We start from the raw sequence: 18,723 nt of genomic DNA, 5'->3' as shown, positions 1-18,723 counted from the left end.
AATGAGTTTCTTCGAATTCGTGACTCAGTCGGAGTAAAATACGATAGATGAAATCGCTGTGATTGAAACAACTAGGAGTGACATTTATAGTCTTTCTTATCACAAATATTTGATCCTCTTTTTTGTAATATTTCGCTATTTCCGAGGGTGTGGTTAGTCACGAACCTGAGGCCGGGGCCTTGGGAGCGGGGCGGGCAGCGTTGAACGCTGTTTCCCTCCAGCGGGCAACACAAATCGATCTGCGTTTCGGGAGGCGAGTGCAGCTGTCAGTAACCGCGTCAAGCGAAGCGTGCACGTGCTATACAAACCAGTTTGTGTTTCTCGAGAGTACAGCGAGCGGCGAGCCGAAGAAATTATCACAGCGGTAAGAGAAACGCAAGAAATTTGGTAGTCTAATCATTCACAGAATAAAAATAGGTCGTCTAGAAAGAATATAATATGGAGTGAAATAGTAACGAAGCTTAAGGTTGACGGTAAGTGAATCATTTCATTGTCGTTCGGTTCTGACAAAAGTAATTCACAAACATCTCTCGCACATTTCTTGGTGCTAGTGATGTTTAAATTTTGTAATGTTTCCCTCGTTTAAAATAAAATTTTGAGAAGGAAAAAACTCGCTGAATTCACTTTTACTTACGTCAGAAACTACAATATTGTTGTGATATTGTGTTGTTGTGGTCTTCAGTCCTGAGACTGGTTTGATGCAGCTCTCCATGCTACCCTATCCTGTGCAAGCTTCTTCATCTTCCAGTACTTACTGCAACCTACATCCTTCTGAATCTGCTTAGTGTATTCATCTCTTGGTCTCCCTCTACGATTTTTACCCTCCACGCTGCTCTCCAATACCAAATTGGTGATCCCTTGATGCCTCAGAACATGTCCTACCAACCGGTCCCTTCTTCTTGTCAAGTTGTGCCACAAACTCCTCTTCTCCCCAATTCTGTTCAACACCTCCTCATTAGTTATGTGATCTACCCATCTAATCTTCAGCATTCTTCTGTAGCACCACATTTTGAAAACTTCTGTTCTCTTCTTGTCCAAACTATTTATCGTCCATGTTTCACTTCCATACATGGCTACACTCCATACAAAACTTTCAGAAACGACTTCCTCACACTTAAATCTATACTCGATGTTAACAAATTTCTCTTCTTCAGAAACGCTTTCCTTGCCGTTGACAGTCTACATTTTATATCCTCTCTACTTCGACCATCATCAGTTATTTTTCTCCCCAAATAGCAAAACTCATTTACTACTTGAAGTGTTTCATTTCCTGATCTAATTCCCTCAGCATCACCCGACTTAATTCGACTACATTCCATTAGCCTCGTTTTGCTTTTGTTGATGTTCATCTTATATCCTCCTTTCAAGACTCTGTCCATTCCGTTCAACTGCTCTTCCAAGTCCTTCGCCGTCTCTGACAGAATTACAATGTCATCGGCGAACCTCAAAGTTTTTGTTTCTTCTCCATGGATTTTAATACCTACTCCGAACTTTTCTTTTGTTTCCTTTACTGCTTGCTCAATATACAGATTTAATAACATCGGGGAGAGGCTGCAATCCTGTTTCACTCCCTTCCCAACCACTACTACCCTTTCATGCTCCTCTACTCTTATAAATGCCATCTGGTTTTTGTACAAATTGGAAATAGCCTTTTGCTCCCTGTATTTTACCCCTGCCACCTTTAGAATTTGAAGGAGAGTATTCCAGTCAACATTGTCAAAAGCTTTCTCTAAGTCTACAAATACTAGAAATGCAGGTTTGCCTTTCCTTATTCTTTTTTCTAAGTTAAGACGTAAGGTCACTATTGCCTCACGTGTTCCAATATTTCTATGGAATCCAAACTGATCTTCCCCGAGGTCGGCATCTACCCTTTTTTCCATTCGTCTGTAAAGAATTCGTGTTAGTTGTGATATAGATGAATGGAAATCGGTGCAAGGTTCTCTCAAGCGTGCATCGATGTTTTTCCAAACGCAATCAAATTCAGACACAGACATTCTCTTGCAGTTATGGAATTTATCATGATCTAATCGTAACAAACTTTCAAACAATGTGTTAAAATCTGCAAACGTTTCTCTCAGTTTCATTAGAGCACTTGGCCCTTTCCTGAAACTGAATAAACCGACTTTCAGAAACATATTTCCTTCCAGTGTCAGACTGGATAGCAATGTGTCCGACTCTGTTGTTCCTGGAATCTCTGCATAGCGCTACTACACACAGCTGAACACCTACAACACTACAGCGTCGGCTCGCGTTTTGACGTCATCAAGAGTTCTGCCCGCTTCCCACCACGCTGCACTCAGGCCTTACCTAGTCTAGAGTAGAGCTTAAATTGGCAGGTGAAACGCGCTGCTATCATATTTATAGTCTTGTTTGTCATCAATACTTCGCAGTTGATTCGGAACCTTTCGCGATTTCCGAGAGTGTCTGTAGCAGGAACCTAACAGCACAGCTTAACCCTCCGGAAGACGTGCCTACTGTGGTCACACGACCAGCCGCGCGTTGTAAAATTTACAATATAGTCATCTGTCCGTAAAAATAAGCTTTTGTTAAGCAAACTGTTATATTTGTTGAAGAAATCAGTTCACTATTATAACACCTTTCACAGATAATTTGTTTGTGAATTAATTCCAGCAATGTTCAGAAAAATGAAAAAGTAGACAATGCCCAGCTCCTTGTAATTCTTGAAACGGAGTATCAGGCACACATTTTATCTGCAACGCAACAGTAGCCGTGTCATGCACAACAGACAGAACTACGACAGCAGAGTTTTTACAAGGGACGTGTGAAACTAAGGTGTTATCTTGCTGAAATCCAAACACTGCACCACCAATTTGTTTTTCATTGTACCAATGCCAGTGATAGTCTTATGCAGCAAATATAGAAAGGAGGTGGCTTGCGTACCGATGGTCAGTTGTAAGGTTTCTGTTAGAATTTTCTATAGGCACCACAAATCTTTTCACTATACCCTCAGGTGCATTACATACCCGATATTGCCCTTCGGTTGCATGCCCCAGTGCACCTCCAGATTACGCAATAGCCGCGAGGTCTGCGGCGCCTTGTCACGGTTCGCGCGGCTCTCCCCGTCGGAGGTTCGAGTCATCCCACGGGCATAGTTGTGTGCGTTGTCCTTAGCGTAAGTTAGTTTAAGTTAGATTAAGTAATGTGTAAGTGTAGGGACCGATGACCTCGGCAGTTTGGTCCCATAGGCTCTTACCACAAATTTCCAAAATTATGCAATAAAAAGTTTTTGCGTCACATAGTGCAACCATTTTTTATGCTTTGTTTGCTGGGTATGTACTGAATCCATCCGCAGCTGTCTCCGTAAGGACGAAGCATTTCCTCTATTATGGTGAATTCATCAGACCGTAAGAACAATGACAGCAACAAAAGGGTCCGACACAGTACGAACTGCAGCCAACTTATCAGTTTTTCTCCTGTTGTTCCTCGTTTCCATATCAACAAACAGCGCACAGCATAGAAAAAACAGAAATCTTTTGTAACTCATTGCAGTGCTAACCATCTGCATTCCTGTTCCGTCTGCTGCCCAGAGTTCCAGTACACTAGCATAAAGGCCTTTCCTTCTTCCAAAAAAATATCTCGCTGTTTATTTATGCAGGTATTTGTATAGGTACAATGTCATCAAGAAAGTCAAGGACAATTATTTTCAGAAAAGCACTAACTTCATCAGTTATATCCACCACATTTCTCTTTGGTAGAATTTGCACATTGTTTTTTTCTCATGGTTTTTGATGTTTTAGCACACTTGCTTTTACACCAACACGAAACTTCGTCTTTTCAATAAAGAACTCTCGTACATCTACTGTCTCTTCGAAATCATTACGATCCTCACCTCCAAGTTCAGGTTCACTGCCATTGCCCTCATATTCAATGTTTTCATCATTCAGCTCCGCTTCACCTTCCTCCAGGTCTGAAAAGTCTGGATAGACTTTATCATCACCTTCTTCGAGTAGATTGCGAATTTCTTCGTCTGATATACCCTTTGACTCGGAACAAAAAGTCAAAGAAATGAAATGAATAAATACATTCAGATGCCAGTATAACCAAAGTAATGTTTAATGTGCATCTATGCAAACTAAAAAAAAAAAAACAGTGAATAAGTATAGTTACTTTTTATGACACTTAGCTTTGGATATTGACAGCTGGAACAAAGCCTGCAACTGTCACGCCAGCTGGGGTGCATTGTGCGTTTTACAATATTCGACACCTCGTTGCTTACAATTCAGAAAACAAACTGTGAAAGCTAACCAAAGGAACTGAAGCCACTTTAACATCGTCGAGAAAACATTAACAATGGAATACGTGGCAGCGGTGGCGCAATAGCTCAAGATTAAAGAATCCATTAGCCATAAAAACTGCAGCTGTTGTACTTTACAACAGCGCAGCCGGTGGTGGGCTAAACTGCTGCAAATGCAACGAGCAGCAATCATGTTTGTTTCATCCACCTGTATGGCCGGGGTCACTAACGCACACTTGTGCAGTGGCGCTCGGCCCAGGGCTAAGCCGGTTCGCGTCCTGGCGGTGGAAATCATTTTCACTGCCAGTATTTGGCCGGAAAGGAGGCGACAGGTAGTGGTGTAAAATTCATGATCACCAGACTTCGCGCCAGTGTGATGGTTTAAATACCAAACCTCTTCGCAGCGTCTCATGAAGTGAGGGCATGTGACACTGTAGATGCTGCTCCGTCCCTCGCACGAGGACGTTAAGGTTGGTGGCCGCGGCCGCCTTGGTGCTGTTTGCGAGGAATAGGCTACGTACTGGTACCAGGTTGCACCCTCTCCCTTCTCTCATCATCATTGTACAATACTAACTTTTTGCTACTCTCCACACACCCACAAACAAAATAAAAACGTGTAGTATTGCAAATATTGTATTGGAGAAAGTTAAAAAAAATATTTTCGTAAATTTGACAGTCAAGACAAAGACTGCGCCACGTTGCGAGTGAGGGACTTCACATGACCGATTTCTAATTCCAGCCAAATGGCAGATGCAGTCTGTAATACTACTGAATCTTAGTCACTTGTCTAATGCTGTAAGGCATGCGTGTGTATTTACCATTCCATCTCCTAATTCTGGAGAAGATGTCAGAGGTTGGTTAGTCGATTTTAGAACTCAAACAAGCCTGGGAAGGTGCCAGAGCCTGAAGTACTGGCTCCCTTTTGGTCAACACCAAGGAAATGCACAGACGTTCTTCGAGAACTTCCCCCTCTGGATCCAAGGGTTAGAATAGGCCTGCAGTATTCCTGACTGTCGTAAGAGGCGACTAAAAGGAGTCTCACACATTTCGGCCTTCATGTGATGGTCCCCTGTAGGTTTGACCTCTATATTTCCAATTTTTCCTGAAGAGCAAGCCAATTGAGGAAGGGCGACTTACATGGTGCATCGTGTCCATAGTGCGTCGAAATCTTTAGCCACCTTTCTCGTCGTCGCATTGCAGTCCCACTCATTTTCCATCTCTTGGGTGAGGATACATTCCTGGGTGCAGTTTCCGCCACGCACAATGCAGTGTCGCTTTCTGCGCCAACGACGACCATGGACTTCTTTGCACCTGATATCCAGCATGGTAGCCAGTCTGTTGTGGTGGGGCTGCCATGTAACCTGTTGGTTGTAGTCCCCTGGCAACACAGGGATTGCTCTGCTGATGCCTGCGCCATCAACGCCCCACGTATGCCAATGAGTTGGGGTATTGGAACTCCCAGCAATGGCCATCCGGCCAGGTGGCCCTAGCTATGGCTGGGTGGCACCCATGGGGAGGGCCCTTTGTCAGAGTTGGTGGCATCAGGACGGTTGACACACAATGAAGAGTGGCACATCTGCTCTTGCTGGTGGCCAGCTGCCAGCAGTCTCTAGGCGTTCGAGGGTTCAACTCAATGTGCAGAAGTATGGCCCCCAGATCGTTTGCCTCCCTGACCACACCATGGGAGGAACGAAAGGCTAAGGATGGCAGTGAAGCTTATTCGCCCCAGTATCTAGTATGTACGAGAGCTGATGGGGAGTATTTCATGGGGATGAAGCCTCAGTTCTTTGTAGAGCATTGAGAGGACAAGTTTGGGGAGGTGGAGGGCTTGTCCCAAATGTGCTCTGGGGCAGTTTTGATAAAAACAGTATTCTCTGCCCATTCACATTTTAATAGACTGCATTTTATATTGTGATGCAAGGGCAGAAGCACAAGTTTATGGGGATCAAAAATGGTTCAAATGGCTCTGAGCACTATGGGACTCAACATCTTAGGTCATAAGTCCCCTAGAACTTAGAACTACTTAAACCTAACTAACCTAAGGACATCACACACGCCCATGCCCGAGGCAGGATTCGAACCTGCGACCGCAGCAATCCCGCGGTTCCGGACTGCAGCGCCAGAACCGCACAGCCACCGCGGCCGGCTTATGGGGATCTGCCCTGTGTTTTAGCTAATGATGAGATGCGTGTGTCTAGGGTTTTAAAGTTTTGTGATGTGTCTGGACTCTGGCCTAAACTTTTAGGCTGGAGGTTTTAGTGTATTGCAAAGTGGCTGGCTCCTCCCTTTTTTCCTTGCGGTCAGCCGCCCACTTCCATCTGCTATATTGTTTTAGCTCTCTGTACCACTTTCTTCTTGTGTTGTCCACGTTTTACTGCCGACGGCATGCTTCGTCCCACGTTTTGGTGTGGTAGGCACTTATTTTTCCAAGCTTGTTACCTGTGTTTTACGTTCTGTTTGATCTTACTGTTCTGAGTATTTTCTTGACACCCATCTCAATCTGTTACTGAGAGAGCGCTGAAGACCTTACCGTCGTGTGCCCATACAACCCTCTCCATCCATCCATCACTCCATAATATCTGCCTTGCGCCAATTTGAACGTGGCAGCTTTTCTGTCTGAATGGTAGCTGGCGTTATCCATCACGATAATTGACCCTTCTTCCATAGCAGACATCTGGGACCGCATGACCGCTACGGTCGCAGGTTCGAATCCTGCCTCGGGCATGGATGTGTGTGATGTCCTTAGGTTACTTAGGTTTAAGTAGTTCTAAGTTTTAGGGGACTTATGACCTCAGAAGTTAAGTCCCATAGTGCTCAGAGCCATTTTCCATCGCAGACAACAGTCGAATAAACCTATTCTTAAAAACTTCTCCATTCATTTCTGAATGGTAATCGGATTGGCGAGAACTTTTCCAATCACGAAATACAAGTTTGGCCACTGGTATGAAACCTGTTGTTAATGAACCAGTGTGGGCGATGATTACGTGGCCATCTCTACAAGCAGGCACTTTCAAACCGCCATTTCCTTTGAAGTCGTGCCATACACAGGGTGTTACAAAAAGGTATGGCCAAACTTTAAGGAAACATTCCTCACACACAAAGAAAGAAAATATGTTATGTGGACATGTGTCTGGAAACGCTTACTTTCCATGTTAGAGCTCATTTTATTACTTCTCTTCAAATCACATTAATCATGGAATGGAAACACACAGCAACAGAATCTACCAGCGTGACTTCAAACACTTTGTCACAGGAAATGTTCAAAATGTCCTCCGTTAGCGAGGATACATGCATCCACCCTCCGTCGCATGGAATCCCTGATGCGCTGATGCAGCCATGGAGAATGGCGTATTGTATCACAGCCTTCCGCAATACGAGCACGAAGAGTCTCTACGTTTGGTACCGGGGTTGCGTAGACAAGAGCTTTCAAATGCCCCCATAAATGAAAGTCAAGAGGGTTGAGGTCAGGAGAGCGTGGAGGCCATGGAATTGGTCCGCCTCTACCACTCCATCGGTCACTGAATCTGTTGTTGAGAAGCGTACGAACACTTCGACTGAAATGTGCAGGGGTTCCATCGTGCATGAACCACATGTTGTGTCGTATTTGTAAAGGCACATGTTCTAGCAGCACAGGTAGAGTATCCCATATGAAATCATGATAACGTGCTCCATTGAGGTGGAAGAACAAACTAAAATGAGCTCTAACATGGAAATTAAGCGTTTCCAGACACATGTCCACATAACATCTTTTCTTTATTTGTGTGTGAGGAATGTTTCCTGAAAGTTTGGCCGTACCTTTTTATAACACCCTGTATACTTACTTACTGGTGTAGTTCTGTGAAACCCAAGTTTCATCCACGTACACTGCAGGCCTGGTGTCTTCAGCACGCAAGAAGTGCCTTGTACGCAAAAACTTCGCTCTTGCTGCTGTAATGTCTCTGTGTTCCATTAAGAATTTTCGTCCATCATTACACTTCTTGAATCGGAAACCAAGGGAGCGAAGAAGATGAAGAATGGACGTCTCTGAGCCTGAGTAATTAATTTTTTCACAGAGGCCAGCCTGTATTTTTTTAGCTGTTGGATACTCTCCTCTGTAGTAATATCCAAGTACAGCTCTACACATGAGATCTTAGTTAAAATCGACAAAGTCGGTTGATTTCCGTTCATGTTCGTATCCCGGATACACCACACGCTTTAGCAGTAAGTTTATGAATTTGCGTGAAATTGAAGTTATTCCTCGCTTCTTCATTGTCGGCCAGATCAGTTAAAAACCTGAGAACGTTCGATATGATAATTTTCGATTGCTTATTAATGTCTTTCCGCCCTTTACGCACACCGATCAGAGGAGTACTACAAGTAGGCCTTTGCGCCTGCATTGTTGTTTACCACTGAACAGACGTCAAAGCACCTTTCTAAAGACAGTAAGATACTAAGATCAGATGTGAACTCTCAATATAGCACGGTAACACTGAGCTTTCAGCTGCTCTGACCTAACACACCACTAACAGTACCTACGTGGCAACAAAGCCGCGAGGCGGGTAAATCACAGCCCGCAGCCCCGCTGCCGTCAGGCAGTGGCCGTGACCTTGAGGACTCTGCTTTCGTGCTGGCCAGTATAGTGGCAGGCTTTGTACTATTTTCGCATGGAAGATGTTAAGCTGATGTGAGAGCACTTAAGTGAGTGGGAAAGCATGGTTGAACTTGCACAGGTTACTTTTCGGTTAACAGGAGAAAAATCACTCACAGTATATGGGGAAATATGCAATAAAGTGGAGGCTGGTCAAAGAGAAACTGTATCAAGTGATGTTACAAAGGCAGTTGAACTTTTCACATTGCCAGAGCAGGAGCATGACTGTCTGTGAGTTATGGTTTTTATTGTGATTTTGAGCTGTCACCAACGGCCTTGACACAATGGTGACACCAGTTCCCGCCAGATCACCGAGGTTAAGTGCTGTCAGGCTGGGCTAGCACTTGGATGGGTGACCATTTGGTCTGCTGAGTGTTGTTGGCAACCAGGGTGCACTCTGCCCTTGTGAAGCAAACTGAGGCACTGCTTGACTGAGAAGTAGTGGCCCCGGTCTTGTAAACTGACATACAGCCAGGAGAGCAGTGTGCTGACCACATGCCCCTCCTTATCCGCATCCAGTGATGCCTGTGGGCTGAGGATGACATGTGTGGCCAGTCGGTACTGTTGGGCATTCCAAGTCCCATTTGGACAGAGTTTAGTTTAGTTTAGAGTTTTGAGCTGTCATCATAATGTTTACTACATGTCGGACATCGTCTTGGATCAGAGCCATAGCGGAAAATTGTAAAGTAGGACGTAGGCCAATAGTGGATCAGAAAGGGTTAAAATATTGTCTCCCTGCCTAAATGTAGCTGTTCTTAATGATGTGACTGGTTCCTCTCCTGAATAGGCCTAAATGCATTGTATGAGTTGAAGTACTCTTAGGGAATTGAGTACATGATGAAATTTGTAGCTTAAACACTTCAACAGCCTAAAGAAATCATGACCTTTTGCATAACAGATTATTAATTCATTTGATAATGAGCTCATAAGGAAATTTATAAGAACAAAATACAGAGCAGCTCAGGTTATGTCTGTAGTTAGACATAACAGTGCTCTCTTAAACACCTTGCAATCTTTTTATCTCTATGGTTAATTATGCACATGCTGTAAATCAATAAGCATTTATTAACAGCTCTATGTACATATTAATCTGAGTTGTAAAGTTGACAGAACATGACCCAATATATCTGGGTGATCCATGAAATCTGATTGACACTTCAATACAACACAGCACTAAACAACAGAATATTCATACCAATAATGCAACTGATGTGTCTGCTTAAAAGGAATTTTTCTGTGACATCATCATAGCAAAATATGCCTTCATCCACTCTGCTTGCTGCCTCAATTAGTTCTCAGGAAGGGTATTACAGATGCAGAAATACACAGAATCAGTAAATAATCAGCAGTAAAATATTAATTAACGAGAGTACCCCTCTTATTCCTTTTTAATATTTGCCATTTATTTTGTTATCTGAAAACTGCTGTAATACAAAACATTGAATCCCAGCAAACCAAATGCAGCCATATAACATTAACTGCGGATTTCTGTACTTTTACAGAGAGCATAATGAAATGAGTTTTGGAATTCTATGTAATTAATTTGGAAAAATTTAGTGGGAGAATTAAGTAACAGACTAAAACTACAGATAATTTTGCATGTATCAAAAGAAAAATTCTCTCAAGTCTACTACATTTAGGATACAAAACTGCAGATAAACATACATAAAAAGAGCTACACAGTCTTAGCCTGTGGAACTAATAGTTCCTTCCTCAGTGATAGGACAGTGGAGGTTAAAAAGGAACCTGGTCACTCAGACCCCAAGATGACAAGCACTTACCTATTTGTTCCAAAAGCAAGGATTATGCAAGAACTTTACATGTGTCTATTAGCAATAATGACATTTTGTCTCTTCGCCACCTGTGTCTCATTCATATGTGCACAGTAAAATGCAATTTGTGTCCTAATATATTCATTCTTATGGTTAGTGCTGACAATGTGTTTGCAGAGGAGAGCCGAGAGAGGCGCAGGCAGAGGCTGCTGCAGAGCTGTGACCTCCCCATCCCAGGGAGTGTCAAGCTCACTGCTGCCAAAATCATCGACAATGATTTAAATGATGCTCCAGGGTCTGATACATCTGACTCTGTATCTTCATTGCCACATATAGTACGCACCTCAAAAGATACTGGCCGTGCTGATGGTAAGTTCTACACAAGAGCGCTTTCATAAGAGAAAATTAACATGAAATTGGTTGTGTATTACTGATGCTTTTAACTTGGCATAACAGTAAGTAACAAATGTAATACATGGCCAGAAAAAAAATTAGAATACCAATTGAGAGAATTAAAATTAATTCAAAATTTATTATAGAAGTGATCCATTTACATATATGGAATGATTACATTTACAGATCAGTAGCTCAAGTGGTATCAGGTGTGGAACCATTCTGAAACACCCATATTAGTATGCAGTGTAGCCTCCATAGGCAAATGCAGGCACTGAATCTGGCATGCAGTCAGTCACAAAGGTGACAATTACTGTCTTGGAATACATTATTCTACACTTTCTTGATATGTTTACATAGCTCTGCAAGAGTTGTGGGTTGATGAGTTGCATGAGTCACTTGTCGTCCTGACATGTCCCATACATGTTTGTAGTTTGGAGACAAGTTCAGAGACTGTGGTGACCAGGGAAGCTGCTGCACATCTTGTGAGCACATTGAGTAGCAAGGGCAGTGTGTGGATAGGTATCATCCTGTTAGAACAGCAATTCACCTTCCTGCTGCAAGAAAGGCAGAAGAACTGGTCGAACAACATTCTGCATGTATCGAGCACTTGTAAGTGTTCTCTCCACAAACACTGAATGTAAATGAAAATTGTAGCTAATTACACCCCAGACCATGAGGCCTGATATGAACTGTTAGAGACAGTGCTTGCCATATCTACACTGTTCATGTGAACAACCACCACCTTGCATAAAAGTAAAATTTGCTTTCATCCCTGAAAATCAAGGCATACTATTCCGTCCTCCAGGTGATCCTCTCACACCACCAATCGAGCCGTGCACGTCAGTGCTGTGGCATGAGTGGAAGATGAGCTTGAAGTGTGCATGCCTGTAGTCCCACAGTTAGTAATGAGTTTCCAACAACTAAGGTTGGCACTTGTGGGGTCACATTTACTCTTATCAGTGCTGTGGAAGTTGTACGATCTTCCACTGGTGCTCTTACTATATGACATTCTTGGTGGGCGTCTGTGCTGCATGGACATCAAGAATCTTGTCTACAAGTGTAAAACGCTCATGTATTCACTATTGCCAGCATCACTGCACAACTGATGTGACACATCCAACTAGTGTAGCAATTTTATGAAATGACCATCCCACCAACTGAAGAGTAACAGTTTGTCTCCTCTCAGACTTTCCAAGTTGGCTGTAGGAAGCATGAGTATGTCCCCATGGCATGTTGTTTACTTGCTCTACAAGTGTGCTCCACACTCATCCTAATGGCCATGGTCATTCCCTTTTAAAAGGTGGACAGTGGATACGCTCTGATATGCAAGTCTGCTAGTAGCTGATTTTGAAACCATTATCAGAACACATACCATCCCACAGGTTGCATATTCTGCCATCAGATGAAAATCGACATCACCTTTCAAGGTGTTCTAATTTTTTTTTCAACAGTGTAGAAAGTAAATCTTCATTCAGTTACTCTGCCCAGATAACAAAGATTTATTTCTTGTGAGAGTATGAGAAAACTCAGTTAATCAGTTCTTATTAAAATTTAAACAAAATATGTTTATTTGAAATTTTATTCTCTTCACATGAAAAGTGTAGTGTAAATACTTATCACTGAGTCAGCCACATTAGAGCCACTCATGCTGTGTGTCCACATAATTCCAAGACAATGAAGAATTCTCAAGGTGTGCAGAGAAATGTTTCAGCTTTTAGTGTTGCAAGACCGGTGACTTGTTTCCCTCATTCTCACAACAGCTAGGTCCCTCTCATACTGAGGTATGAGTGGAAGGCCCCTCCTAATCTCCCCCAGTTGGATCCTCTTTTATCTCTGAGTAAGGAAGATTTGTCTGATGTGATAGAAGAAGAAACAGGAATCAATTTAGAAGAAATAAGGAATTCACTATTAGAATCAGAATTTAAAAGAGCTTTGGAGGACTTATGATCAAATAAGGCCGAAGGGATAGATAACATTCCATCAGAATTTCTAAAATCGTTGGAGGAAGTAGCAACAAAACAACTATTCATGTTGGTGTGTAGAATGTATGAGTCTGGCAATATGCTATCTAACGTTCCAAAAAACATCATCCACACAATTCCAAAGATGGCAAGAACTAACAAGTGTGAGAATTACTACACAATCGGATTAACAGCTCATGCATCCAAGTTGCTTACAAGAATAAAATACAGATGAATGGAAAAGAAAATTGAGGATACACTAGATGACCATCAGTTTGGCTTTAGGAAAGGTAAAAGTACGAGAGAGGCAATTCTGACATTTCGGTTAATAATGGAAGCAAGACTAAAGAAAAATCAAGACACATTCATAGGATTTGTTGATCTGGAAAAAGCGTTCGACAATGTAAAATAGTGCAAGATGTTCGAAATTCTGAGAAAAGTAGGGGTAAGCTATAGGGAGAGGCGGGTCAGAGACAACATCCAAGAGGGAATAATAAAGAGTGGACAACCAAGAATGAAGTGCTCATATTAAAAAGGGCCTTTTGCCTCTACTGTCCAATCTGTACATTGAGGAAGCAATTATGGAAATAAAAGAATGGTTCATGAGTGGAATTAAAATTCGAGGTGAAGGGATATCAGTAATATGATTTGCTGATGACATTGCTATCCTGAATGAAAGTGAAGAAGAATTACATGATCTGTTGAACGGAATGAACAGTCTAATGAGTACAGAATATGGAGTAAGAGTAAATCTAAGGAAGACAAAGGTAATGAGAAGTAGTAGAAATGAGAACGGCAAGAAACTTAACATCAGGATTGATGGTCACGAAGTAGATGAAGTTAAGGAATTCTGCTACCTAGGCTGTAAAATAACCAAGGTGGATGGAGCAAGGACGACATCAAAAGCAGACTAGCAATGACAAAAAGGGCATTCTGACCAAGAGAAGTCTACTAATATCAATTATCGGCCTTAATTTGTGGAAGAAATTTCTGAGAATGTACATCTGCATTGTATGGTAGTGAAACATGGACTGTGGGAAAACCGGAACACAAGAGAATTGAAGCTTTTGAGATGTGGTGCTACAGACGAATGTTGAAAACAAGGTGGCCTGATAAGGGAAGGAATGATGAGCTTCTGCTCAGAGTTGGAGAGGAAAGGAATATGTGGAAAATACTGATAAAGAGAAGGGACAGGAGGGAATGACTTCAATGGTACTAGATGGAGCTGTAGAGGGCAAACCTGTAGAGGAAGACAGAGATTGGAATACATCCAGCAAGTAATTGAGGATGTAGGTTGGAAGTGCTACTCCGAGATGACGAAGTTAGTACAGGAGAGGAATTCATGGCAGGCTACATCAAACCAATCAGAAGACTGATGACCAAAAAAGGAAGGAACTGATATATCTGAAAGCTAGATTTATTGATTTCCTTTCAACTATGTCAGTGGACTGTCATTTTTTATCTGACAAATAAACAGAAACTCATATCAATCATATACAAACAGAACCTGCAGTTCATTAACCAATGAAGTTTTATCTATTGGTTAGTCGTGAATCACACCTAAAGTATGCAAAATTGTCAGTAGATATCCTTTATCACCCACACATGATAACAGTTTTATTTTTTGCCAAGTGTAGTGCCTAAATACACAAATCACACACAAAAAACTCATCATGCACTGTTAGAAAAAGTACTGCACATACAGTACAATACAGTACAGAATAGTACAGCTATGAACTTTAGAATAATACAAGAAACCGTTTAGTTGTGCAAAGATGAAGCACGGTGGAACATCATACTCAGTACATTTACTGTCCTTAAATATTCCACTTTAGGTGTTGCAATTTGAAATAATTTCGTTTTAATGTGAAGTCTAATTCTGTGCTCTTTCTATGTCAGTTTCAGCTGTATCTAGTGATATTTCACTGTTGGGTCGGATGCAGCATCGTGACTCAACATATAGCTCTATGTCTGAGGGCACTGAGAGATCTTCTTCATTCAGGGTGAGTCCACTGTATGTCAACATACCTGTAATGCAAATAAATCAATGTTTAGAAATTTATATCTTCTTGCATTTTCATAAAGATTTAATTCCTTTTACCTTTTATGCAAATGTCTGTGTGATAGTGGCAACACAGCACACTAAATTTCTTGGTATTCAACTTGATCCAAAACTAACATCATAAAATCACACAATAAGAACAAAATGGACTCAGCTCAGCTGTTTGATAAGCATACCTAGGACTTTTGTAAGTGGAAAGCTATTGCATAATTCTTATTATGTCTTTTTACATGACTTCTTAACCTGTGAAATATTGTAACCAGAAAACCCAGAGGAATGAGAAGAATTTTTATTTGATACCATGAATCCCACAGACAACATGAGAAGAAACTAGTCAAACAATGGAAAATCTAGGATGGAATGTAACAATATTAGAGAAGGAAAGTTGCTGCACACCATATAGTGGAGACGCTGTGTCACAATAGGCACAACAAAAAGATTCACACAATTGTAGCTTTCAACCACTAAGGCCTTTGTCAACACTAGACACACACACACACACACACACACACACACACACACACACACACACACACATGCTCACACACGCACATGCACACACACACACACACACACACACACACACGCACATACAAACGCAAACATAAGTTCAGTTGTCTGAGACTGCAGATGTGTGTGCAAGTTGCATTTGGGTAAGTGTGTGTGTATGTGTGTGTGTGTGTGTGTGTGTGTGTGTGTGTCTAGTGTTGACAAAGCTATAATTGTGTGAATCTTTTTGTTGTGCCTATTGCGACTCAGCATCTCCGCTATATGGTGAGTAGCAACTTTCCTTCTCTAATATTGTTGAGAAGAAACTAACAAACATTATTGTTATAAATTACCATTATCTTGTCCTCATGATGCCTGCAACAGGTGGCTGAAGAGTATTACTAACCTCTTCACATCGTATTGGTTCTTGAAACTTTATAAGCAGGCTTTTGGTGCCATTCTCCTACATATAAGTTCAATACAATTTGCTGATTCCATCTGGTATGGATGCTACACAGTTGAGCAGTATTCTAATATAGTACACACCAATGATTTGTATGTTGTCTGCTTTGTAGGCAGACTGCATATTCCCAGTTTCTTGTAAATGAAATGAAATTTGACTCCTATGTTGTATATCTTTGACATATGTGATCATTCCATGTCATACCACCACAAATTGTTACTCCCAGGTACTTGTATGAGTTGACTGATTCTAACTGTTAACAACTGATATTATAGCCAGGGGGATACTATGTTTTTCTTTTTCTTTAGTTTTCAATTTTTGAACTGCATAATTTTACATTTCTGTTCATTTAAAACAAGGTGCTGATATTTTCAGCATTCTGAACTTATATCAAGACCTGATTTAATATTTGTGCAGCTGTTTTCAGACAAAACTCCATTATAGATAACTGCATTATCTGCAATAAGTCTGAGGTAACTATTAATATTGTCTTTCAGGTCATCAGTACAGAACATGAACAACAAGGGTCCCAAAACACTTCTCTGAGGAACACCCAAAGTTACTTCCACATCTTTCAATGACTCTCCATCCAAGATGACATGCTGCATATTCCCTAGCATGAAATCTTCAATCAAGACCCTGCCTCCCTCCTTTCCTTCCCCTCTCTCTCTCTCTCTCTCTCTCTCTCTCTCTCTCTCTCTCTCACACACACACACACACATACACACACACACAAATACCAAGGCTTTTTTGACAGCACTTTGTTGACTTCTGCGTTGAGGAAGATAACATGAAATGATGAGGACAACACACACACACCCCATCCCCAGGTAAACAAAATCTCCAACCCGGCTGGGAATCGAGCCCAGGACCCCACAATCTATAGGAATAATGCCAACTACTGGACCGCGAGGTCCAGACAAATTTAGTTCATTCCTCGTATAACCACAGTTTTCTTACTACACATTGGTAAAGTTCTGAGTCAAATGCTTTTCGGAAGTCAAGAATACTGTATCCATCTGACTGACTTCATCATTTGACTCCCAGATATCATCAGAGAAAAGCTCAAGTTACATTTCACATTACAGTATCACTGTTTTCAGAATTTAAGCTGATTGACATGGAGTCATTCTGTTTGAGATATATCCTCATATTTGAGCTCAGAGTACATTATAAGATTCTATAATGGATGGACATCAGTGTGCTTTCTTCCAATCACCGAGTTCATGTTTTTGTTGAAGGGATGTATGTTATATTATGGTTGAATTTTGAGCTAACTTAGCCTTAAATTCTGTATGGAATCTGACAGGGTTTCATTTTAGTGGTTTCAATTTTTCTCAGTGCCCCCGCACTAACATCTATGTCATTGATCTTTGCAGTGGTGTAAGAAGTTAATTAGAGCAACATATCTGTATCTTCCAGAGTGAAGGACCATTTGGAAATGGAATTTAACATTTCTGTTTTTGCTTCAGTTTTCCTTTCAGTTCAGTCATTAATGAGTGTCCCAACATGTAACATTGGTGCCTCTGATAGCCTTTACATATGACCAGAATTTCTTGGGTTTTGCAGGAGATCTTTCGACAACATTCTGCCACAGCAGTCATTGAAGGCTTCACATAGTGCTCTCTTGACAGTCAAACACATTTTATCCGGCATCTCTCTATCCAAAGCCTTATACTTTGTTTTACATCTATTACACAGTAGTCTGTTTCCTTAGAAGTTTCTTTACAAAGACAGATTACCATGCCTCTCATTTTGATGTGATCTACCAGGTACATATCTGTTTATTGCATGGTCAATTATTCCTTTAAACTTGTGCTATTGTTGTTCTCCATGCTCCTGCCCAGAATAAATGTTTTGAGCTCCTCTTTGACGTATGACACGACTTTGTCTTATCTCGCTTACTGAAAACATAAATCTTCCTACTTGTTTTAGCAGCCCTTTGTACATTAGTAATAATTGTTGCTAAACCTACTTCATGTTCACTGAACCCAATTTCAGTGAGGACATCCAAAACATATCAGGTCCTCTTGTAGCCATTAGGATTAATATATTTCTATCATGAATGCACTGCTCTAGGAAGTTTACAGAGTGCATTTAGTATTATTTCACAGGATGTCTTGTCTTACCCACCACGTTTATTTATTTATCCATCTATAGACAATCAGGATTGTATGTATGTTGTTGACATAAGTATATACAATAGGTACACAAATTTATAATTATCACAATCAGAATTCATGAATATTGTAACATAAAGGTAGGCCTACACTGTTAAACCACTTACTAACACAGTTGATAATTTTTACATATAGTGTATCTATATATTTACATCATCCAAGTAATCCTTGACAGTATAAAAGCATCATAAAACCAGCTCCAGGAACTACTACAAAATCTTTGGGAAACAACTACAACAATATGAGGCCCCTACAGTAATACTGAAAGATGAAGATGGAAGAATGACACACAGTAACAAGGAAAATGCAGAAATCATGGCAAAAGCATTTTACAAACTTCTGAATTGCGAGGAACCCAAAGAACCCTTACAAATCAACATAAATATCTCAATAAAAACCAAACCTAACAAACTAGACCCTCCAACTTTCCAAGAAGTAGAAGAAATTCTTAAAGAACAAAAAAATTATAAGGCATGTGGAGAAGATCAGGTTTTTGTTGAAATGTGGAAATATGCAAG

The 18,723-nt window shown here is 41.1% G+C and overlaps 1 protein-coding gene across 1 annotated transcript in view; it reads left to right on the top strand.

Moving 5' to 3' along the window:
- The window catches only part of LOC126100990 (synaptotagmin-5-like), a 313,202-nt gene that overhangs the window by 232,677 nt on the left and 61,802 nt on the right, over positions 1-18,723 (top strand). Inside the window, exons 3-4 of the mRNA XM_049911657.1 lie at positions 10,832-11,023; positions 14,911-15,014. Of these exons, the coding sequence (XP_049767614.1) occupies positions 10,832-11,023; positions 14,911-15,014 (296 nt within the window). The remainder of the gene's footprint in view (positions 1-10,831; positions 11,024-14,910; positions 15,015-18,723) is intronic.

Source organism: Schistocerca cancellata, chromosome 9, assembly GCF_023864275.1.
Source record: "Schistocerca cancellata isolate TAMUIC-IGC-003103 chromosome 9, iqSchCanc2.1, whole genome shotgun sequence".
NCBI classification, from domain to species: Eukaryota; Metazoa; Arthropoda; class Insecta; order Orthoptera; family Acrididae; genus Schistocerca; species Schistocerca cancellata.
This window is presented reverse-complemented; position numbering and strand designations above follow the sequence as displayed.